Source organism: Siniperca chuatsi, linkage group LG14 (assembly GCF_020085105.1).
Source record: "Siniperca chuatsi isolate FFG_IHB_CAS linkage group LG14, ASM2008510v1, whole genome shotgun sequence".
NCBI lineage: Eukaryota > Metazoa > Chordata > Actinopteri > Centrarchiformes > Sinipercidae > Siniperca > Siniperca chuatsi.
Window position 1 is genome coordinate 20,820,068 of NC_058055.1, and position 26,058 is coordinate 20,846,125.

The window sequence follows — 26,058 nt, forward strand, 5'->3', positions numbered from 1 at the left end:
ATTGAAGACAGCTTGTAATTTTAATTTAATTTTAAATGTCATTCTTCTTGGCTTTTGGCAGTTCAACATAACTAATTTCTGGCATTTTGCGCCGTTCATTTTGCAATAACAAGCAAATATATTTGGTTGGCCATTCCCCTGACACTGTCAGGCCAGCATAGACAGAATATTAGATACATCAGTGAACTAGAAAACAAACAGTTGAGTGCAAGAGTGGACCTCACTTGGTTTAGTGTCTCCCTAAAAGCATTTCTGAACTGATGAGGGTTTCAGATAATATTTTGATACTAGGCTAAATTAGTTTAAACAGAGATTTATCCTATGCAACATAAGAAGCCAAAGCAAAGTGGCTTAATCTGCATTCTTCAACTATCAGTGTTACACACATCACATTTCTTTATTAAACAAACTAGATCTTTTTTTTGCTTGTCCAAACATATTAGGGTTTTTTTCTACTGTTGCAAACTCTTTAAAAGTCACTCTTAAAATTCCTCAGATAGATGCCTAAAATGAAACATCATAAAAAGTATTGTCAGTTTTCTTTTGACACATTTTTCTGTACTTCAGAATAAAGCTTTTTAATTAAATATTTTAATTGGAATTTTCTTCAATGCAAAATTAAATTTCCTATTACAGTATAATAGAAAATTCAGTAGAAAGAACGATGGTTCTTCAATAATAGAAAATGGAATCTTTTTTTAACAGTTTAACAGGCTATGTTCATTTGTCAGTCCAGGTTCAGGCATGGATATTGCTTTTGGAAGCTAAAAAAATTCTCAAAATAAAGCTGTAGGCTCTCATGATGAAGAATGTCCTAACTCTTTTCATTAAAAAAAACTTTTTTGTTAATTTAAGATGATTTGTTCTATGAAGATTCTGTGTAATGTAGTGATTCAAACCTGAAAAACCATTTTACTGCAGAGGGGCCACCAGAGGTTGAAGTGACCTCGTACAGGTTTAACTGTTATGTGGTCACAGGTCTGCATGTATAAAGTATTTTACAGCAGGTTTAACAGGCTGTTTTTCAGACCCCACTGAGCCTCATGCTGAAGGCCATGCTGTCTGCCTTATAATTAGCTGTTAGCTGTTAGCTTCCCCTCGCTAGTGCAGCGTGGGCTCCAGCTGCATCTGTTGACTGGAGGTTATCAGGTTTCTAATTGAAGGATGCCCATGATAATTTTGGCTGCCGTGCACCAAGCAGGGCTTTTAATTAACACACGGCCATGATGGTAACCTCCAACCTCCAACTGCGCTGCGGCCCGTTTGGTTATCTGGCCACACTGATTGAATGGTGCAGCTGCCTCATGTGGGGCGTGTGGATGTAACCAGCACAGATACACACACACACACACACACACACACACACACACACACACACACACACACACACACACACACACACACACACTCACTCACTCTAGTGGAGTGCAGATGCATGAGTACACTCTAAAATGTCCAGCAGATTAGCACACAGTCCCTCTGAATATGTGTATACCTACCACACATGCACATAACATAGCACTCCTACACACAGACATATATATACAATATACCTGTATATACTCACAGTTGTATATACAAATCTATGACAAATGAAAAGAAAAACCAACATAATGCGTCTCAGTAACGTGTTGTTCCACCTCAACAGCTTCAGTGCTTCTTGGCAGAGATTCTCTCTCTGGTGTTTTGATGATTGTGCTGCTGTCTAACACATCACTCCAAAATCCCATTGGTGTTCAGGTGTGTTGAAATTGAGACGTGTTAAAAAATTTAAATAATGAGCATGCACTCATACAAAAGCACACAGACACACCTATTTAAAATGCCACCCCACCAGTGTCAGTGTTTGTTGTGGTTTTGATGTGTGTTAACACCCGTCAAAATAAAGCTTGCTGAGAAACATTTCAAGTGACGGTCAGCATTTGGTTAGGTTTAGGCACCAAAACTACTTGGTCAAGTTTAGGAAAAGATCATGGTTTGGGTTAAAATAACCACTTCCTTAAAACAATAAATGTTGATTATTGGTTTCACATGGGAAATTAACCCCTTTCTCCTGCCTGAAAGTCCTGTTTTTGACCCATTACTTATATTTGATCCTTAAGAGCATTTCATAGCAAATAGTTCAGTAGTATTTTGAAATCAAGACTTCTTGAGTTGTATTTAGGCTTGAATTGATTAATCTTTGATCAACATATCAAAATAATTTTGCTTCAAATTTTGCTCTGGCCTCTTCTTTAAATTTGTATTCAATATAATACCTTATTATCTCAATAAAATGTACTGAAACAAATGTATATGTGACACAGAAAGGCACTTTATTATTTTGGCTGGTAAAAAATATATACTAGCCCTTGGCCGGTGAGTCAAAAAGTTAATTTTGGACACTGCACATACATATACATACAGTACACATTGTGTCCCACCACAGTCTGTTAGTGGTCCACTTTGACACCACCACCACTCTGAACAGCTGAGTGGAGGATTAATTTGAATGGCTGTCAATTCACACCATATTTCCTGGCGTGCTGTGGCAGTAAAAGTGTGTTTGTGTGTCTCGACGTGTGTGTAATAGTGAGTTTATAAAACTGTACAATTCTGAGAGATTGAGACTTTGACTCAAAGCAAGCAAAGTGTGTGTGATCGTGGGCAAAAGTGTGGGTGTATGTGATTATGAGCATGCATATGCGAAAAAATACATGGATGTGTTAACAGCTCTGTATACAATACATGTATATATGAGTGAATTGTGTGTATGTGTGTGTGCATGTAGAGAGGGAGTCAGTAATTTTGAAGACAAGCCTGACAGCAGTTCTGCCCACGGCACTGTTAGTTGTTCAGACGTCACAAGTAAAATTAGCACGGTGGAAGCACTGCTGTGGTGGCAAGGGAAATATGTTGAGTGGGAGGCAGCACACACACACGCGCACATACATACAGTCACGGTCACAATGTGCTATATTACACAGTATTGGCAAATTTGTGTTTTCCATTATGCCAGCGTGATGTAATTTAATTGCCAACATGATGCAATTTTTAATGACAGCCTTCTTCAGGGTGCACAGATGAAAATGAACGTTTGGCTATATATGTAGCAGTAGTTTTGTGATTTTAAAAAAATACAGAAAAACAGCAAAATTAAATTACACACACACACACACACACACACACACACACACACACACACACACACACACACTCCTCTCTTCACATACATGGGCACAGGCACACACAGAAAAACACACACAGAGCTGCTGATTGAGGCGGTGGGTGGGATATTGGCTCCAGTGTCTGGTTAATTGCCATTAAGTTGTGTATTAATGAGGTTGTAAAGGACCACAGTGGACTAACTGCTTAACAAGATGCTATTTATACTGTCACTTATTAAACCTCTTAATAGATCATCATCAGTCTGCCTCAATTAAAGGCCGGACGGAGTGGTAACGTTGTGTGTTCTAACGTCACCGGGAAGGTTTATGTTTGGCTGCTTTCTTTTAATGCTTCTCTGCAGTATTTGAATTGCCTCCATCAGTGTAAATTACAAAGGCCTTGAACTCTATCACATGCTCATTTAAGAACCTTTCTACAATGATGAGCAGCTTTTTGCTTTCTAATACAGTTTTTCTCGATTGCTAAGACACTTTTCTTGAAAGCTGCTCTCCTTTTCTCTAAACTGTGAGCACAAAACACAATTTTCAAGCTACATTCACAAAACCTCAGACTCTTCTTGCAAAACCAAACTTTCACCTCAAAACAGTTCAATCTGTGCTCAAAACTGAACTATGTTGTCAAATAAAAATTAAAAACACTACTGAACAGTCACTAAACACTACATAGAAAAATAGAAAACACAATGCTCAGGACATGAAGCTGGAGAAATAAATGTTTTTTTTGTTGTTCACTGTAGGCTAAATGCATGTTACAAAACAAAAAAACCCTGTGCATTTAGCACTTGTACAAAAAGACAAAACAGAAATCTTATGTGTTTGCCACTGGTGTACAGTAAGCCCATGTAAAAATAAAGTACAAAAATACACATGGAATACTAGGCCTACAAACAGTTAGACCAACCCTCCATTACAATACTACAGTATATTGGTACAGTGATGTACTGAAACATATTTACTTACAGTATACTGTGGTACAGTATATAGTATGTCATACAGTAATTGCTGTCAACATTTACATACTGTACTATAATGTCAAAAAAGGTAATTACCTGTTCTCTTCTCTAAATCTTCGGATTATGGTAGACACAGTGAATCTACTGATGTTTGGTTGTACCCTTTGTCCAGCCTCCCTCATGCTCATACCATGGACAAGAACATGGTCAATCACAGTAGCTCTGATTTCATCAGATATTACTGTTCTTGGTCTTTGCTGACCACCTTGACCTCCTCTCACATGAACTCTTCCTCTCAGATTTCTATCCATTGTAGGGCCTCACAAACCAGTGCTCTCTGAACTGGCTTACTTTATATGTTCCCTCACGTCATTAGCCACAAGTGTGATCAATTTTGAGTTGTTGTGTTCAAGTGGTGACATCTATGCTTTAATTGTGTTTGACTTTTGTCACCTGTGCTCACCATTATGCAGCACGGGTGCATCACAATGAAAATGTGTTGGCAAGTTGTGTCTAAACAGGTGAAAAGTGCTTATGGTTTTGCCAAAAGAGTGATTGATTCAATCAGTGGGTTCAGGCAACTGAGCATTTGGTTCAGACAATAGGGTTTAGGGTTTTAGCAATTGAGAAAAACTGTAAGTAACTGATTCCCTGCAGGTTCATGATGGCTGATGTTAGTGTTTTTATTTTATTTGTATTGTAAACCCTCTCTGCCAAACAAATGTCTCCAGTGGGACAGGAAAGTTTCTTTGGAGTGGATTTGAACGCACGCTGTTTACATGAAGTCTGATCTACAGTTAGAGACCTGTTTTCCCCACTTTAAATCAACATTCGCACTCATCTATGCCCATTATTGACAAATCAAACACAGATTAAGTTTGTCAGATGTTCTGCTCCAGATGAGTGAAGATTTGAAACACTTTGTCTTCACAACTTTGTCACAACCGTGAGAAAGGAAGGTCAGAAAAAGGCTAATTTGTCTACCTGAAAAATGTTAATGTTTTCTCTTCTGGTCCTCAAAAGAACACTTAGTGTTTGTTAGTCTCAAGTACACTGATCATGGTCGTCTTTAATTGCTGCAGGTCAGGTGACGTCGTGGTCCAGGTCATCCAAGAATACGGGCACCAGCAGCACATGGGTCCGCCACCAGCACAAGAAACCATCAGAGGTAAGTTAGTGTGGCAGTTTGGTTCAGTCATTCAGGCATATAAAGTACACAAGAATGTGTTTGATGAACACAGTCTCTGTTTGGCCATTACAACCTCACAGTTATTTGTTGTGGCTTTGTCATAAATGGTCAGATTCCAATATTTTGTCTGGTTGTTTTGGGTTACTGAACACTTGCATGATATAGAGCTGTTATGATCCAGTAGCTAATCTGGTTTAGATTAGCTACCAAAAGTCAGGGCTGTGTATGGTTTCTGGACATGCTTTTGTGGCAGAGTTGCTACTGGGTCATTTCTTGTGCAAAGCTGATTGCTGTAATGCTGAAGATTTGCAACAGACTACAAAATCCTGCATACCACAACATATGCAAAAGCTAGATCATTCTCTTGTCAAAGCATACACAATTATAAGAGACAAAATTAAGATACTCAAAAGGCAAATTAGATTAATAGAGACCATTTGTGGTATCAGTACCATGCCTTACACCAGTGTCCTACCTAGAGATTGTGAAAGCCCTGATCCTGCCACTGCCGCTATATATCAGCTCTTAGCTGGAACAAACACTTCTGTCCAATATAAATACAGCCATCTCTGTCACCACAGCTAAATCAACCAGGCGCATGGATGGCACAGATTGGTTGACTAAAATACCAGGTTGGAACATCCATATGGTCATGATAAACAATCCCAAGGGCTCTCAAATGACCACCCTGAGGAAGAAACTGGCATAAACCAGTTGGAAAATGGTGCACTGTACCAGTTGTGGCAATGCTTTGCCTGCCACAATCACACATTCCTCCCACTCTGTCAGTGAAGTGGGTTCAAATCTGTTTAAGGAGGACTCGTCTTTTGCTGTTTGAAGAGTCTCACTCCAAAAATAACTGCCATTTGGAACAAATTACATCTTCTCTTAAAAATTAGCAGGGGTGATTTTTGAATAAAGGAGAGGAGGTAACAGCCTCTGATGGCACTTCTAAAATTCTAAAGATGTTCAATGAAGCACTTAAAACAAAAATCTTTTACAAAATGAATTAATACCATTTTAGAGGGTAATTTGGTCTCGCCTCTGCTATAATTTCTCCCCATCCTTCCCCTGAAAAATGTCAAACTGCCTAAAGTTTAAAGGCACAAATGTTTGGTTTTTTTGTAACTTTTGAAAGGAGAATGAACAGAGCAAAATGGCATGCATGCCCCCAAACCACCCCGAAGTACAAGTCATGAGCAGAGCATCTGTCATGCCTGTGCATTTGAAGCTTCCTCCCCCTCAGCTCCATCCAGTTAACCACAGGCTGTTGGAAGGTCCTGTCAGCAATCAGTCTCTCAGTAATTACTACTGTAGCTTTCTGCTCTGACCCGGGCCTCAGCTGAAGAGCCAGGGGCCACGTTCCCTTTCGTAACGCTGCCTCCTCGCCTTGCTCCGGGGCACACTGCTCTTTCGTAAAGGATGATGTTTTTTTCAGTAATCTTTCTGCTTTTTCGGTGGCAGTGAGTGACGGGAAAGGTTGAACAAAGAAAGGGTGGGTGACATCTGACAAAGGTTCAGTGCAAAGTTTTGTGAAGTCAAGAATGTTGCAAGTGCCAGAATGTCAGAAAAGCTTAACTTGTCGAGCATGAAAAGTGTGCTGGCATTTGTCTTGGTGCTGCTGTAGAGATATTGACAGATCATACTGTTTTCGGTTTCTAGTTTTTAGCTACTTGCACTTCTTGGGGGCTTGCTTACTTGTTGATTCTTTTGTCTGCATTGATGTGTTGTCCATGTTATGCTGTTTTTGCACCTCAGCCCCAAAAAGAAATTACATTTTGTTCAACTGTTTCTTGTGTATGGGCAAATGATGACAAATTCGAACTTGATATTACAGTTTGTAGGGTTTTGTTATTCAAGCTGGCAAACACAGAGAAATTCAATTCCAGAATTGTATAATGTGATGAAATTATTGCTGATACAAAACTGCAACTAACTCTGTAATTTCCTTGAATTTGTCAACTTTGTTTAGTCATTGGTGTAGGAAAAATATCAATCCTATTGTCCAGTTTTCTTAATCCAAATCAAGAGAGTTCAGCTACAGTACATTTACCATGTAAGTGAATATACTGAGTAATTCTGGAAACCCATCATATCGATCATGCATTAGCTGTCTTGTACATTAGTCATTGGAGCATTGGTACAGCTGGACAGCAACTTAGTTTAGTTAGTTCACTTATTTCATAACATGCAATAGGGGTGTAACGGTACACAAAAGTCACTGTTCAGCATGTTTTTGGTAGAGCAGGGAAAACAAAAGAATTTAGAATATTTTTGTCATTTATTTTGAAAAATGTAAACATTCAACAGGGGCTCATTGGCCATAATTCTTACAGCAAGCGTTCAGGCATTCAAATACTAGCATATTGTAGAAAAAATAAATAACACAAATAAATAACATAAATGTCAGTAATGCTCCATCGTAAGGCTCTGTTGATAATTCCTGAACAACTGCAGCTTGTGCTAGTTTATACAGGGCAGGCACAACAGACTGACTAAAATGCACATGTGAAGACATATTTTAGCGGGGCTCAAGCACTTTGACCATATGCTTAAATTCTGTATTCTCTACGACCGAGTACAGTCGCATGTCTGCAGCGATTTAAAAACTCCTATAGCATTAGTTATTACTTTGGCATGGTCCGAATCTGCAGTGAGAGGCTGCCTGAATGCTGTGGGGAGAAGGACTCGCCTTCCAGTCCGTTTTATCTGGTTCTGCTAATCAACACATTCGGGGGATGCCGTCGTTAAGTGTCATGTTTAGTGTTTCCACAGACATACCCGACTACAGTTGAACAATGTCGGCATATAGTTTGACACCAATCGTTGCCCATTTTCTCTGTAGCTAACCGGAAAACTGTAATGCTCCCATACAGTGAATCTAAATGTCAGGGAGGATCCTCCAGCTCTGGTCTCTCTTTTGTGTTTGCCATTAGAGGGCACGACACTACAAGAGCTTTTCTAACCTGGCTAACTGGGCTAAGCCGACTAGCATGCTACAGCTGATAGACAACAACTGGTGCACTGTCAAAACATTCCAGGTAAAACTTGCGCTCAAATAGACTATTTTGACAGTAACTGTTTGTCTCCAGACCACAAACACATGCACAAGACACAGAATTCTTGGAAAGAGATCAGGGAGGAAGTGGGATGGAGCCAAGAAGAGGCTATGATGGCCTTCGAGTGTGGCCATCCGGAAGAGGTATAAACACTTTTGCCTTTTAGACGTGGTGGGTGACACATCATATGACCTAGTTCATTTGAAGCATACTGAAGCCTTTAGTTAAGTGAGCCAAGAAACTCTTTGACTACATGTGTAGTTAGTGCTCTTAATCCATTCATATGTTAATTGGGTAACTGCTCATATTTTCTAAAGGGCGCCTGTTCTGTTGAGTTTTAAATATTGTGACAAAAACAATGTCGTTCAAATAGATTATAAGAGTTAAATTCTTCAAAAATAACTGGTTGCATGTTAACACTTCAATCAGAGGTGTTGGTAATTGCTGTCAGTGTCCTGCGGCAACAGCGACAACTTGTATGTTTTACAGGTCAAAGGCCATGCCCCTGATTAAATGGCATATCCCTTTTACTAATAATACTTAGGCTGGAGCAGACATTTGAGGTCCCATTCCTCATTTTCACTTGTTATGCTTTCTTTGTATCTAAGCAGTAGATAAATCAGGCTAATACAGATCAGACCATCAGACTATCTACCAATGCCAAATGTCACATTTACATGTGGCATTTGGTGTTTAACTAGTTCATAAGCAAGAATAGAAGTCCACAAATTTCATTGGTCAAAAAAGCCTGTTAGCAGATGATACTTATCAGTGCTATGTCAAAAAATCATCTGTTTTTTTTGCAGTATTTTTACCGACACACACCCATCAATCCATTATGTTCATTAACACACTGGTTTCATTGAAATACATGGCATAATTTGTAGTTTGTTAATACAAATGCCAGTGTGGTGGCATTTGTATGAACTTGGTATAAAGTATATTGGCTATGTTTGTGGAGTTGCTGGTAAGTGTTTGAAAATTGGACATAAATGTTGTTTGTTGATGGTGGCAGCTGGATGTCGACTGAAAAAAAGTGCTTTTTAAAATCATCAACAAAAAGTCAAAGCAAGGTCAAAAAAGGGTGATATTTTTAGGCAGTGAAAAATCCTCATCAGTGCATCCTTACTTGGGAAAAATTGAACAGTGGCTCACAGTGCGGACAAGTTTATGGAATGATACTCTTGGTTAAGGGAGGTGTGGCGAATGGTAAACACTATGGACTTGTAATGACAACGTAGCTCTTTTCTAAAAATGAGCTGTCTCTATTTGCGCCTTTGCAAGTCTTTCACTCCAGCTTTGACTTTTCTAAGAAGTGGTTTAGAAAGCTTTACTTGGTGGAAGGAGGACACAGTCAAATGCTTCCTTTTTTGTATAGCTGTTTTTATCTCAGTTTAGATGAGGGCAGAGATTGAGGATTTTTAAAATTTTGGTATATAAACAGGAAGTCATTATGACATACAGTACACACACAGACAGCACATATTTGGTCTTGTGGTTAATGGTTAGGGGCAGCATTTGAACACAAGAAAAGACAGAGTCCTTATTTGTGCTTTCATGCTTGGATAAAAAAACAAACTTGTTTAAAAAAAAAAAAAGCATTGTAATGTAATGTAGCTGCAGTGGTACTGAGTCACCAGTCAGAGCGGGGAGTCTTTCTTAAGCAGTTCTTGGCCTCATCTGTTCTGACAAAAGCAGAGCTCCCTTTCTTCAGAGAAATCCCCCTGCTCTCCCCCAGGGGATTGTGTGACACTTGTCAAAACACTGCAACATGGGCAGAGAACACACACACGCATTTGTTAGAGGGTGCTTGACACTATATCGAGACTGAAACATGAATACACACACACTTTGCACTCTGGGGGTTTCTTCCAGGCTTGTGGTATTGAGATTTTGTACCACACACTCGGACAGGGGAATGTCTGTATTCAAATTCCTTGTTTCATTTGAATCTTTTTCTGTATTGTGTTTAGTAGTTGTTTAGTCTGAAAATCAGTCCAGTCATCTGGTATCTATGGTGATGCCAGTAGTTATAGCAATTGTTTGTTTATGATGTGTGTTGATATTTTTCTTCTTTTTACATACCACACCGGATAGTGACAGCCGAACTGCAGAAAATGAATACAGATTGATTCTTTTGAAAATAACAGCAATAATAGCAACTGGCCTCTTTGTGCTTTCTGCCCCCCTTTTTTCTTTGATAACTTTAAGGTTTTTCTGTAAGTTGCATAGCATTTTTAATGAGCATCACCTGTTGTTGGGCAGATTGGAGCCTTTGATATTATGAGTATGGGAAATGCACTTATTGTCTGCACAGCCACAATTTATAATAGGTCTCCAGATCTGATCAAAAGTATATTTAATGAGCTTTAAATCAGATATTAGTGAATTGTCATATAACCCTTTTCCATACACATGTGCTGGCTTGGCTCAACTCGGTTTGATTCGGTGCATCAGCCCCGTCCGGCAGGGATTTGCATCTCTATTACAACAGGGCCCCCTGCTTGAAGGTGTGTCTTGAGAGAGAGGGAGCAGAGATAGTTGAGCAAGCATTAGAGTAAATGAAGAATGGGAGCGGCGTTAGTGAGAACAAAGCAGTGAATCAGAGAAATAAAACGTTATTTTCTGATTGTTTCATGGCGGTTACGTTCTAAAGCACAAATAAACATGGCCACACCTCCGCACAACCTTGCGGGAAGGTGCCGGATTTTGTGTGCCACTCTTCGCCCTCTCCCCGGCCTCTCTGCTCTCTTCTCTGCCTGTGTGTGTGCAGCTCAGCCCCGCCCTCGATCAAACTGATGTCTGATGTCACTGCAACCTGCTTGGAGGCGGTTGGGTGTGCTTTGGCCCGACTCTGGAGAAGGTCCATCTCGGATGCGGCTTGGCACAGCTTGGCGGGGCCAAAAGTGCCAGTGGAAAAGCCCTAATAGATGACGCAATATAGGGCATGGGTGAACCAAATGATTTTTGTGGTTTTACCAAGTCTCAGCGTTTCTGGGGAAACCCTTTTTAAAAGTGGATTTTCTCCAACCCAAAACTGTTATTTATGAAATGTTTATGAAATTCTTGATGCCAACATCTAGGTCTTAGGAACTGCTGTAATCTGAGAAATATCACAAGCTCAACACTCATTTTTTGTATCATTATTCAGTTCAGAATTTACAGCTTGGCAATTTAGCAAAAAGCTGTGACTTTCAATTAGTGCAACAGTTAATAAGTGAGTATGTTGTACAAGACCTCATATTCACAACTAGGAAGTGAAGCAGGTAGGTGTTAAGTGCCTGGCAAAGGCACTAAAGGTAAAGGCACTAAACCAAAAGCAGCAATCATTATTTTTGTTTTACATTTGAGGCCCTTTTTTCCTGAACTTAAGGTGTCATGGGCCTTCTCTGTGACCTTTTGGTTACTGTCTTCCTTACATAATATAGCGTGTTTGCAGAAATGAATGTATAGGTGCATGCATCTAGGTCGACATCAAATTAGTTACTAGTTTAAGCCATGTAGCTTTCCTGGACTTTCAGTGGTGTGACTTTACTGTGCTAGAAGAGGTTGTCGAGTGATATCAGGAGAGCAAGCCACTCCAAGTGCACCATGGGAGGAAGGAAGTGGTATTGACGGGTGTTTGCAAAAAAGATAATGGCTTAGCAGTTGTGAAACTCTCTCTATAACATCGTTACAGGTGCATACATAAGATTATCTGTGTGTGTGTGTGTGTGTGTGTGTGTGTGTGAAGGAATATGTGACTGTATCCATAACAATCTGACAGTGACACGGTGCTGGAGAGGTGTTAGCTGCAGCACCAGGGCCTGTAAAAGTAAACCAGAACCCTTTTAAGATTATGAATTTATATGAACTGGATATGCATGTTGCATTGGTATTCAGTGGGTTGTACATTTATCCGTAATGCACATGTCGTGTTCATACAGCTTTGGCTCAGTCGAAATGATAACCACACTCCATTTCCTTATGAGATTACTCATGAAAACGTTCAGTGTGTACATACATTACAAGAAATCCTAATTCACAAAAATAACTGCATTGCGTTGTAGTGTTTTTTCTGCCTAGTTATTTATTTTCTATATCAGAACTCCTTTGGAGTGTATCATCATCTTTACATGGTGGCTACTTGCCCATAACAAAACACAGGTTTCATTGTCTATTAGTTAATCAGTTGTAGGTTTGTTTCACCAATATAGATTAGTTTTTTGGTGAAATGCAGGTTAATATATTACTATATGTTTAATATGTTGACTGGACCCATGTTTGATATGTTCTGCTATATAATTTAAATGAACACCACCTGTGAGCCAGCTAGAAAAGTTTTTTTTTTGTTTTTTTTTGGTTGGCATGGTATAATAGTGTTTTAATGTTTGCATCTTCAGTAATAAACAAAAATCTCAAGAATAGTTGTACCTAGCTTACCTAGATGGAAGTTTTCTCTGTGTTCTTTTCAATTGTAAATAATATTAGAAATTGTAGCACATTGTGTGGTGAAAAAATAAAGAAGAAGAAGTTGAAAACACTAAAAACAACCGATCTGATAAAATCATAACAGATGAAAATCATTGTGAATGAGTTTAACAGTGGAAAATGCCAGTGGATGTCAGTAATCAATAAGTAAACATCAGTAATTATGAGTAATCTGTAGAAAGTGCAGTAGTTTTTACAGAAAGCAAGCCAAGGAAAAGTCATGGAGAAGTGCTTTGAAAGCGCAGAATTCAGTGCTAAAATTCAAAACAGCAGCCAACTGATGGAAAACACAGCGAGCCTGCTGAATACCCCCTGATCTTTTTCTTCCTTATTGCTTGCACTTGTCGAGGTAATTTCGCAATCAAATTTGGACATTGGAAAATTTCCTCGGGGTATTGACATGCTCTGTGAACCATTCTCTAGTGTTTTTAAACAACTTGTATGTTAAGCTTAGAGTCCAAGGCAGCTGTATATGCATCCAGATGTGCAGATATTATAGGTGGATCCCTGTGGTGATAGCCTTTATTGTGTAAACTCATCAACGCGCCAACGTCCTTGCAAGACATTACAAGTTCTAATCCTCTGGAATGGTCCTGTTGGACTTACACAGGTATTAATGGTTAAGTGATCATGTGCACAGATACAAGCATGTGTTTGTATACATGTGCATGTGTTTGTGTGTGTAAGCATGTGTGTGTAACTTAGCAGGCTAGCAGCTGCTGTAGCTCATTAGGGTCTGGTTGAAACAGCTGTGAAACTCCATGGCAACCAGATGCAAACAGCTACAGGAATGTACTGAGTTGATGTTACAGTTTCTCTCACTCACACACACACACACACACAGTCCGTGTGCCAAGCCCAGTGAATGGATGAGCAGCCTGGATGGATGGTGGAGAGCTTTGCATGTCGACACGTACCGGCCGGGAGATGAGTGCAAATAAACATATGTATGCACACACAAACACACACACACGAGCCAACACAGCCTCCAGCCGTTGTATTAAACTGTCAGTATTGCTCCTGTTGCTCACCTGCCAGGTGCTCAAATTAAAAAAAGAAAAAAAAAGAAAACCCCACATTGTTTATACTCACTGCGAAGAGGGGAAGGAAATAAGAATGGATTATAAAGTATGACAGAGTGAGAGTGAAATGATTGGAGGGAATGATGGGTGTTAAGGTGAGGAAGAAAGGTGAGGAGCAATACAGTGAGGGATAGAGAGGTGAGTAGATGGATGAGGAATTAAAGAAATGGGGAGATGGAGTGATGGGTGCATCGATAAAAGGATGGGTGAAGAACAGAAAAGTGCATAGATGGAGGAATGGATGATGATTAAATGAATATAGATGATAGGTGAAGGAAATGATACATGGATGGAAAAGACCAGATTTTATGTGACAGTGTTCTTCACTGATTGATTTTACTGACATGTCTAAGAACTGGTGACAGAGTATTTTATTAAAAGATGGTCATAGTGTTCATTTGCCAAAATCTCTTAAGTCTCATACATGATATAATCTAAAAAACCTATTTTAATCAAAACACCCTGGATCACTCCTCTCATTTATCATCATTTCCCTTGTGTTGTAAAAGTTGAAGTACCAAGTCCAGGTGTTTATCTCGGACCATTAATGCATGTTGTCGACTTGGTAAAGTCGCCAGAAATTAGATTCTCTAATGCTCAAAAATTATTGCATGAGATATTGTAGTTGTTTGTTGTCTTAGGTGCTAATCGCCTACAGCACTAATCAAAATTGTTTTATGTTCATTTAGTGTTCAAAGAGAGCTTTTTGGAGGTGGCCCACAAAATGATGTTTTTTTTACTTTTTGCGCTTCCATCTCCAGGCTCTAATGTTTGTGGTGGACACATAAACTAACAGCATTGGCCAGAGAACTTCTTGGGAAAATATAAACAATTATCAGATGGTGTGTATTTTGTCTAGAGAGGGAAGTGAATATTTGTGCACCCATGAGCATTTGTTTTGTTTTTGCATGTATCATTTGTCATCTTCGAGTGTGTGTCTGTGTGTGCTTTATGGGTAAAGTTGCCCATATTTCCACTTCCAGTCATGTGTGATGGGTTCATGGTAGTACATCAAAGGGCTGCATACTGTACCTGGCTATGGTGGGGTGGTGAAAGAAGATGGCAAGTACAGCATGGGAGAAATAAAGATGATTAGAAAGTTGTGTTATGGATGTGAAAAAATACACAAAGATTGCAAGAGGTTTTGCAGAGTAGTGCTTATGACGTCGTCTTGATGTGCCACATAGCTGGGGCAACTTACTTTATCCTTCTGCACAATGTGCATTAAGAACTCACTGGTAAAAGGCCCTTATAGAAATTATGACTTTAGTACAGAACTGCACCTTCTGTTTAGGGAACTTATGTTACATTATTTGTTGTTGGAGTCTAAGTCGCTAGTGACTAAAACCAAAGAAATACAAACACAATGTTTGTGTAACTACAAAAATTTCAGAAAATGTGTCACTTTGTATGCAATGAGTTGAAATAGCAACACTTAGAAAACAAGTTCAACCACAGTAGATGTGCCAGTCTCAATGTCTAAAAAGACTCAACCATGCAAATGATGTAAGATTACAATTTTTAAACTAAATCAATGATACAAACCTTTAACATGTTTTTACTACATTACAGTATTTTTCACTTACTAGTTATTTTTTTCCTTTTTATTCTGTGGCTTTTCCCCAAACTGCATTTGCTCATTTCATTTCATTCTTTTTATTCCCACGGATAACTTTATTAACATTGTCAAACTGGTGGGGCCGATTTCTACAAATTTGGCGTGGGAACATTTTTCACATCAGCAAAAGCACTACATTAAAATTCAGCAATCTGATTATGAAAATGTCAGGTTTTCATGTCAGTCCCTCGGGATCAAAGAGTGAAGTTTCTTTCTAGACCCAATCCGTCCATAAGACATGTCTCTCACTTTTCTCAAGTAGAAGGAAATCTCTCACATATTGAATACAAAATGTTCATGCACATTTTCTGGGTGTTATGAAAAGTCATTCTTGTGATTGTCCTGAATCACTAACTTTAGTAGAAGCAGATGAGACAGATTGAGGGATGCAAATAACTGCAGTTGAAAGGAAAATAACTCCTGGAACACACTGAACATTGCAGTTTGCTGATATATTACTGCAAGAGTGTTTGACAGTGTTTGATTTTTCCTTTTCCAAAATCCAAAAAATATTATGAGTGGTTGTTACTTAAAATGACTCAGAAGCGCTTAGCGTTCGAGTGGGCGTTAATATGAGGCCAGCTGAGAAGAAGTGTGTTATTTTAAGACTCTGAAGACCAACTCCTATTCACAAGTCATAGCATTTATTTTGGCCTGCACACAGCACCAGATGGGTGGAATTTAGTGCATCAGAGCAATTCAGGAAAGTCACAGAAAAGTATATAAAAACTAACTGACAAAATATTGTTCTGTGTGGCAGATACCATCCATCTGGCACTCCATGTATGGTAAAATAAGCTACAGATCAGTCAAATGGTATTTAGAATTTTGATCCTCTATCTCGGGTCTGTTCTTGATGTTTGTTTTTGAAAGGTGTACTTTAGGTAAATGTGCTGAGCTTCAGAGTAGGCGGCTACGGGTTGGCTTCCATTTAATCAACTTCGTTATTCCCTATTAGTAAATTCTGCTAAAAAGCATGACAACCGACTCAAGTTGCAGCAGACGCAGGCATGCAAAGCAGCATTAATCATGTAGTTGTTTTGGTTGTTTTCTCAGCCACACATCTCCAAAACTAGGTCACATCTCTCCCCAGCCTTTGCTTACCATTTTACCAGATCGTCTGTCTGAGCCCGCCATACGAAGAATGATATTTGCATCGGACTCTGTGGGGGGAAATTGGCTTATTGCTCCTGCCTCTTAAGTCTACTTTACGCTTTCTTGTCAGTGACCCAGTTTTTTAACCTTTATTTATTGAGGGAAGGCCTTCTGAGCATGTTTGCTCTCTCTCTCTCTCTCTTTTTTTCTCTCTCTCAGTAGCATCTTGCTTCATATTCATGATTTTACACTCATTCACACCTGGGAGCTGTAGAGTACAAGCACAGCCTCTACTGAGCAGAGCCACTTGAGCAGTTTGGGGGCTACATGCCTTGTTCAAGCCAGTTGCCTAAAAAGCTTGAATTTTTATATTAAATTAGATTGTTGGTGTTCTTTCTGCTATGTCTTTCATAAGTTCTTATAATTGATTAAATTCTATGCTTTATCAGCAATGTTTTGCTTAATATTCATGCTGTTACATGATTTAATAAGTTCAATCTCCTCAGTACATTTACTGTCTTTAACATATGGCCATTTAGTTGCTCCTGTGAAGTGGTTAGGAGGTTAAATGCCTTGCCCAAGGACATTTGTGGAGAAGGGCTTTTCCCTGACCAGACTCCAGTCCAAGAAGCCTCTGGCTCAAAATCCAGCTTACTTAACCTCTAACCTACAGCAGTCATGAATATTGATATTTACATTTAAATTTGTCGACAAGTGCACAGATGATCATTTCTGCCTTTATTTCTTCTTAAGGATTCTTCTGTCTCAGACTTATAAACAGAGGGCAGAGTTTTAGCTTGCCAGAGGCCAAAAATCACATCTGTTCAAACGGAGGAGCGCAGTCAGTCAGATCCTTATTGAAGCGGGAACAAAGCTTAATTGCATGACCTTTGAGTGAATCCTTGGCAATCAGCCTGCCCTTGGCGTGGAGGGGAGCGCCGTCGCTCCACGCATCATTCAGGCCAGGGGCTTGTGATGAGGAGCTGGCGTTCAGAGAAATCTCAAAAGGACTTGTTCACTGTCTCGTCTCGCGCTAATGAGGGGCATAAATTGTAGGCTGAGTGCCTTTTCAGAACTCAGCAGTACGAAGTTAGGCTACTAGCTACGGATGTGACATTTCAGATCTAAGATGGGAGAGGGGACTATAGAAATAGCAAGAGGAAGTCCTTTTCAAATTCCTATCAAATCCTTTGTGTTATTTGAAAAGTGTCAAGTTGGTAAAGGCTGTTGATGCGAGTGATTTAGCGCAAGATGTTTCTGCATAAAAACGGTGACTCCCTTCACTGTTGCTTTAACGCCTCTTTCCCTCTCATTCGTCGTGAGCTGAAGCAGGGTGTAGCGAGCGCACTGAAAGGTTTCTTCAGGCCTGTGCTCTCTTTGCCCGGCATGGTGCCTGTTCTGCGGCTCTTACACAAAGAACAAGCCGCCATCTGAACTATGTCTGACTCCATGAACAGGTTGTGCTGCAAGTGTAATGTTATATTTTTGATACACTATATGTGCTTATCAAGTTTTGTTGAGGAGGTTATGATCCTATGCACTTGTCATTAAGACTATTTGGTGTACAGTAACTTTGCTGAAATCACAGTCAGTCATTCAGTGCAGTGGGTTTATTCAATAATCCTACTCCTCCCTTACTTTTTAAGGACTAGGCTATATTGTTTATCATTTTATGTCAAACTAATGGTAGTTGCTGCTGCCTGAAATGCAAAGCGTTTGTCCTGGAAAAGAAACTCCAGCAAGTGACAGCAGGTGTTTTGAACAGCAAATATAGAGCAAATAGAGAACTGGTTAAAGGTTGAACCGCTATTGCGGTTTATCCAGTCTTGATTATATTCCCAGGCAGTTTCTTGGCTGATACGGGACAGTTTCTTGGTGCATATTTGTCTTCTAGATAGCATATCTTATCCAGACCACCTCATCCACTGTTCAAAAACCAATCCTTAATTTTCCAGACTGTTAAAAAGAGGGTAAATGAGAGTGAAAAAATGGAGGAGAAACATATGATCCAGAATAAAAGGCTTCTCCTGGAAGAACATCAGGAAGAGATTCAAGTCAGTTGAATTCTTCTTCTTCATCCTGTCTTTCTCGTCCTCTCTGTCTTCCTTCTCTGTTCCCCTCTACTCTTGACTGGCGAATTTGGAGAGGTGTCAGACAGGCCAAATGTTTTCTCTTCTCCTTGTGTTTTCATCCCTTTTCATCCTCTCCGTCGTCTGTTAAACATATATCTTCGCCTTTTCTTGTACTAAGCTCTCCTCCTCTCTCCTCCTCTCTGTCTAGCTCGGTGAGAGGAGAAATAAATAGGAGACAGGCAGCCATTTTCTAGAGACCTGTAGCCCTCTGATAACGAAAAAATGGGAAAACTGCTGCTGCAGTAGAAAACAGACAGGGTAGGACAGTGAGGAGATTCAGGAAGGACTGTGTCCCGTGAAGTACTGTAATAGAATTATATATTTCCCAAAGAATCCCTCTTTTGCCTCAGCACATATATTTATCTCTATATAACCATTGTGGAGCTTTTATATTAATTTCTTCTTCTTAATGTGAGCGTAGACCCTTTTGGTGACGTCATTACCCAAGTGATTCACGCTAGGCTTGGGCAGTATCTATTTTTTCATCAAGCCTAATTCACGCTGCTCTTCTCATTTGACAGGAAGCGTTTCTGAGAAGAGGTGAGTCTGAGCAAGAGGGTTTAAAACTTGGTAGAAATGCTATCCTCTTGTGTAGATCTTACTTTGTGGTGATCCCAGATTTAGTCTAGTGTTGTTTAGTTTTTTCCCAGCTGGGAAACTTTTTTTGTAAAGTACAGCACTTTATTGTAACATGCTGGTTCACTGATTGTTGTAGCATGCAGGTGGTTCCCCATGCGGCTCGCTGTCGTTGTCATGTCTTTGCTATAACCTCAAGGCCAGCTCCGTTTTTGTTGTTGTATATAATATTGCTAACATGCTAATACATACAGCATTCCTATGTGTATGTTTTATGTAATCATAGTCATCATAAAATACAAAAATAACTTCTGGTGGATGGAAAAAGTGTTACTTTTGAGACATAATGATGTCAGATTAGTTTATATTTAACTAATTGTAATACTTTGAGAACTGTGTGTTGTTGTTGTTGTTGCACTGTTGTTGTGTATTGTATGAATGTAATGGAACAGGATAATAGTAGAGGAGAGGTGTGCATGTAGAAGACCAGTTGCTGTTTTTGTTCATCCTTTTGCAAGAGAGCATATGTCCTTGTTCCCTCCAACTCCATAAATACATTGCACATTTTGTAGCATGATGATGTATCACACCTGACGGGCTACATGTGCATTTGTAATGTATTGTTGTTGGATGAAAGCCATAATTGGTTAAATTCATTACATTCTGTTGGTATCGCGGTACCAGATTCCTGTCTTGGTGCATGTTCGAGGGAGTGTGTTTGAGTGTTTGTATGTGTTTGTGCTTGCTGAAATCACTGAGTCACTGTACTAATGCACTGATCTCTCTCTCTCCCTCTCTCTCTCTCTCTCTCTCTCTCTCTCACTCACTCTCACACACACACACACACACACACACACACACACACACACACACACACACACACACACACACACATCCTTGTACTTCTATCTTTGTGAGGACCATCATTGACATAAAGCATTTCCTAGCCCCTTACCCTGTCCTTAACCATCACAACTAAATGCCTAATCCTTACCCTTACCCTAACCATAACCATCACCTAATTCTAACCTAACCCTTAAAACGAAGTCTTAACCTTCAAACAGCCCATTGAAGTTGTGAGGACTGGCCAAAATGTTCGCACTTTCCAAAAATGTCCTCATGTGTTTCATGTAGCAAGTACAAGTACGTACACACACACACACACACACACACACACACACAGAGCTCTCTTCTCCTCTCTCTCATTCTGTCACTCTCTCATCAACCCCTTTCTCTCCTTCACTGTATTTTTCTTGCTCTTAATCACCCACTCAACACTCACACACAAACACACACTTTTTCCCTGAGTCCTGTGGACCTTCCAAGCAGCCAATCATCAGAGCCCGTCCCTGTGCTGTGATGTGGCTGCTAAAATTAGCCTCCTCTCTCTGTTAGTCAATATCCGCCATGACGCACTGTGGAGAGCCAGGTAGCCATGAGTGCTGTTGGTTCTGCTTCTGTATTACTTTTTGACAGTACAGAGTGACTATTATAAACCTTGTTCACTAGAATCTGTCACAATGCCAGAGGGTGTAGGTAGTCCTTCACAGTTCAGTCAGTAGAGTCATGGCTTCATCCTCTTGTCTTTTAAATGAACAAGTCTTAAATTATAAAATTTCCAAGTCCTTTACTATGTTTTTTTTTTGCATAGGAAATGTCATTCAAGTCAAGTGTCTTAAAATAATTTATTTCCTGTTATTCATTACAGCAGCAGTTCCCAAATTTTCCTGCATCTTCTCAGTAGATGAGGCATTCTGGTGCGGAACAGCTAATTTCCCTTATTCACGAAAAGCCGTAAGCCAAGTTCTTTTCAGTTTTTAGCCTGATTTAATTTCTTTTGGTCGGTCAGACCATGTCGAGGGCTGAGACGTATCAGCATTTGTTTGAGCTCTATTTACATTGACAAATCTTTCCATCACTGCTCCGACAGTTGCTATTCTGACTGCTGGGCTTATGGGAAACTCACATGCTGGAAAGCATGCTGCATTACTGTGACAACCAGCAACTTTGAGCTGTCATGTCATTAGCTGCATATTTAGCAGGGTTTGTAATATGGTGAATTTCTTCAGTTTTGATATATTTGAAAACGTAATACAATAATGTTTATGTAATTGTTGCCTCGTTTTTTTATGGTGAAAGCTTGTGAAAAATATACAGTAACAAATGTCATCAAATCCTGTGACACCCTTGGCCCATCCTTAAGGCACTCCAGGGTGCCATGGCATCCACTTTGGGAACCACTGATTTGTAGTTTCAGAACTTTCATCAGAATCTTATCAGGAATATCAGAATAAATCAGGGACTGTGCCTGTGGTGATTATAAAAAGTTTGTGAATGCTCAATATTTAATTTCCTTTTAAAATGTTTGAAGTTTAAAATGTTTCGTCTTTGCAGAAATTTTGATTCATACTATCAATAAATGGGAAGCCACCCCAACCCCTTTTCTTCATCACTTTTAGATAAATCCTTCTGTATTTTCACTTGAATCTTATTATTTTGATTCAGTTTAGAATTATGATTATGCAGCTTTGGCTGTAGTTTAATACTGCTTTTGAGTCATGTATGACCCTTTGGCAATAAACACAAAACTATGGTGGCGTGGTAGTAGCTTATGTTACGTTTGATTTATGTTGCCTTATTTAGACGATTGTTGCTATGATTTAATCAAATTTTCTGCAAAATTGAAGTTAGGCTATTTTTGGTCAATAACATGATATAAGGCACTAATTCATTGTGCATTCACTACGTTGAGCTGGACTCATGCTGCTCTTATGAGTCCTTTGCACCTTATGGGGTGCTGATAACTATCGCACCACTATTGCACCCATAATCACAGTAAAGAAGGCCCTGGCAGAGTTTAGCAGTCTAATAATAACAGCGGGATAAGAAGTGAAAGACAGTGCATGCTCCCTCTCCTTCTGTTTCTATCATTCATCCCTTTCAAAGACAGATATGAACAATGCTGATTGTTTTTCAAGATAACCAGCGAGTCTAACGATAATGTGCGATGTCAGCTGACCTTTAAAAGCACTTAAAGCACTTTGTCACTGTGCATCAAGGAAACTGGCTCAGCAATACATAATAACAAGGTCTACTGTGTAAGTGTGAGGCTGGGCTTGGCGTTCACCTGTGTGAGTGTGTGCACTGTATATGCATGTATGAGTGTGTCTCTACACTCTTGAAGTGTGTGCTTTTGTGTTAAATGCATTTGTGTGTGACCATATATACATGCTTGTGCATGTCTGTGTTTATGTGTGTGTTTCTTCCCTTGTATAGGTGTGTTTAGTTGTGTCAGTACTGTTTATCTGTGTATTTGTGTCTGTGTTTGTGTGAATGTGTGTTTCTGCTTTGGTGTCACTGTGAACATGCCTGTGTGTATCTCTATCTGCCCGAGTGAGAGTGTATTTCCTGGTTTGACATGTCAGCTTTTAGCAGTCATCCTCTGTGGTTTCTGTTCTTTTCGGCTCAGGGGGAATCAGACAGTGCTAATCTATCACTGCTCCACAGATGGAGATACGAGTCAGTCCCAGAAATAAGACTCAATAAACTGCCTCATATAGCATACAAACAAGCTGAATCAGAGCTTGCAGAAGCTTTATAGTTAAGGTGAGGATTGTTCCTGGAAGAGTTCAGGTTTGAATACCCTGCCCAGTTCTTAAAGCCATTATAGATTTTGTATTTTCTATCTATACTTATTGGCCGTTTATATTTTCTTTGTGACTCACTAATGCTGTATAAAATATAATTACTTTGTACCAGTGGTAGTACTTGCAGAAATGTCAGTAGCTGCAGCACCTGCAGCTATACAGTAGTTATAGTCTTATTGGTAGCTTTGGCAACAGTAGCAGTAAGTAGTGGTAGTGTTGCCAGCATAGTATTAGTATTTGTGGTGGGATGAGTAGTGGTAGTAGTTGCAGAAGCAGCAGAAGTATTTCTAGTGGCAGTTATAACACTGTTAGTGGTAGAAGAAGTACCTATACTAGTATACAGAGAAGTGGTAGGAATAGCATCAGTTTGGGGACAGTAGAAACAATGTTAAACTCTTAAAGAGGTACTGCACACTTCAGCGTGTTTTTTGAGTTGTAAACGAAATGATATGGCTGTACTGTGATGAAACATCAATGCTGGAGTTAATATTGACATTCTTATCAAATGTATGAAAAAACACGGCATCTGCTGTTTTTAAATCACCCTGTAACTTGCAAGGCCAGTGCTGACATAGTGTTGACCGTTTCGGACAAATTTACGTCATGACATTTATATTAAATTAGAATGTTAACGCCCTCTAATAAGATGTGGCCGACCCATCTTCCCCTGCCTTTGAGTGGGAGACTGTGAATCCGCACTTCAAATATATGTAGATCATGATGCATCATTCACAAGAGCTTATGCTAGTTTTTGCTAACCCTCTTCTTAGTATTTTTCAATTTTGGCACAATGGTTCAGACTTGTGCTTTTGACGGCTGTAGAAGCGCCACCGGACTGCACCGTTTCCCTAGGTGATAATCCCATGATAAACAGCAGGGCTACAGCTATGTACTGACACTCCCACACAGACACACACACTCACCGGAGAGCCTCTCTGAGCCGCTAACGTTAGCTCAGCTACAACACAGTTACCACACAGAAACTTTTACAAAGGGCCATGAATGTGCTTCTGACTGTCAAAGCTCCAGTGTGTTTCCAGCGTGGATACAGAGAGTCTGACAGCAGCTGCTCATGGCTGGTTAGCTGTTCTGTCGCTCACTCTGGTCGGTGTCTCCTTACCTACCGTAGCAAACACAAAGCCCCGCCCCCTACAGTGTTTGTCCTGGAGTCCTTTTAAATATGTTGGGAGGGAGAGAGCTAGCAGAATTTGGAGGTGAAGTTACACTTAAAATTTTCCTGGCCTTGAATTCTCATGAAGCATATTGGAGTTGTTTTACTGTAAAGTAATTTGTTACTTTGTTTAGAAAAGTGCTACATAAATAAATGTTGTTGTTATTATTATTATGATCACTACTTTAACCTCTACTACTGATGATTATTATGATGTCACTGTTACTATTACGATTGCACTATTACCATTACTAGTAGTGGCAATAGGAACCTTTTTGTGGCAGATTGTATTTATAGAGTTTGTAACGGGAGACAAAGTGTTGTTTGCATTGCAATGTTATATATAAGAAGTTATCTTAATGTAAGAAGCTATCTGACAAATGTTTCACCACTGTAACGTTTTCTTGGTGGCTTAAGTCCATGTAGGCTAGGAATTTGTATGTGCATGACACAGTAAATAAAATAAGTAACTAACTAACTAGCAGTAGTGGTAGCACACATTCTTTGTACTAGTTGCACCATCAGCAGCAGCAATAAGTGTAGTATTACTGGAAGCAGCTGCAGTATTAGTAGTAGCAGTCGTCGTCATGGTAATAGTCATATTTGAAACTTGAGTAGTAGTGGTAGTAGCATCAACTGTAAATGTTTTTATAGAAATAAAAATAGTGTTTGTAATGGTAATAATGGTTCACAACGGCAGCACTATTAGTAGGAGTATTAGCAGTTGTCGCCATAGTTGTTGCAATATTAGCAGTATAGTCATATGTCCTCTTAGAAGTCTCTTTATTAAAACTTACTTACTATAGTCGTAGTCGTCATTTTAGTAATGAAAGTAGTAGTAGAGGTTAAAGTAGTGGTAGTAGTTGTTCTAACAGTATTAAAATAGTTCCATGAAAAGTTCTCAGACAGGAATTCTTAAACACAGTTCTCTCCCATGTATGCCCATGTTTTCGAATGTGATTATTAATGCCTGTCAGGCTGTCAGCCCCTACCAGTACACACACACACACACACACACACACACACACACACACACACACACACACACACACACACACACACAATCCCCAGACCCTGCTCCTGCTCATGTCATAGGTCCCGATCTAGATTGGACTTAATGAGAGCCCTGCATGCATACAGCCCATAACTCAGCATAGCATACTGACCTACTGACTCACTGACTGGCCAGAGGAAAGTGTGTGTGTGTGTGTGTGTGTGTGTGTGTGTGTGTGTGTGTGTGCATGCGCATGTGTGTATTTGTGTAAAGCTGTGCCATTGTGTTTGACTGTGTGAGAGAGACTAGTTGTGTTTGTTTGACCATGTTCTGCTCTGTGTGTGTGTGTGTGTGTGTGTGTGTGTGTGTATACAACAGTAGTATTCTGTGTGTGTGTATTTTCCTGCTCTCACAGTAATGTCGAACTAGAGCAGGTGAATCTCATCTATCCAGCTTCAGTGAGAGCATCGATCACTCTGCACTGTGTGAGTGGATAGCTTGTGATGCAAACCAAACTAATGACGGAACAAAAAAATTCAACTTGAGTTATCGAAATGCAAAATGAGCACAACGTTTGCAGCATGGCAGCCTGTCACATTTGGGGAAATGAGGCAGCACAGGCTCTCTACAGGCAGAAACTAAATAATTTGATTGTTGCTGAATCATAGTTTGGAGAGAAAGTTATAATTTTGAGTTTTCTTCGCAAACTAAATGCCCCAGCTTTTCAGACATACGGAAGCTGCACAGAAGAGAGCAGCAGATGCAGACGATGCCTCTGAGTGTGTAGATAATTGTAGAAAGAGTAAATTAAGCTATTGCCCTCACCACTGCATTATTAGCAAATAATTAGGTGTTTTCACCTTGTTGCATCAGAAAAATTAAATAAAATATGTAAACAACACTTG

The 26,058-nt window shown here is 39.7% G+C and overlaps 1 protein-coding gene across 4 annotated transcripts in view; it reads left to right on the forward strand.

Annotated features, from left to right (window-relative positions):
* Positions 1-26,058, forward strand: part of jade2 (jade family PHD finger 2) — a 196,798-nt gene that overhangs the window by 30,300 nt on the left and 140,440 nt on the right. For all 4 annotated transcript variants that reach the window (XM_044222722.1, XM_044222723.1, XM_044222721.1 and 1 more), the window contains one exon: positions 5,203-5,288. In XM_044222722.1, coding sequence (XP_044078657.1) covers positions 5,203-5,288 — 86 coding nt within the window. The remainder of the gene's footprint in view (positions 1-5,202; positions 5,289-26,058) is intronic.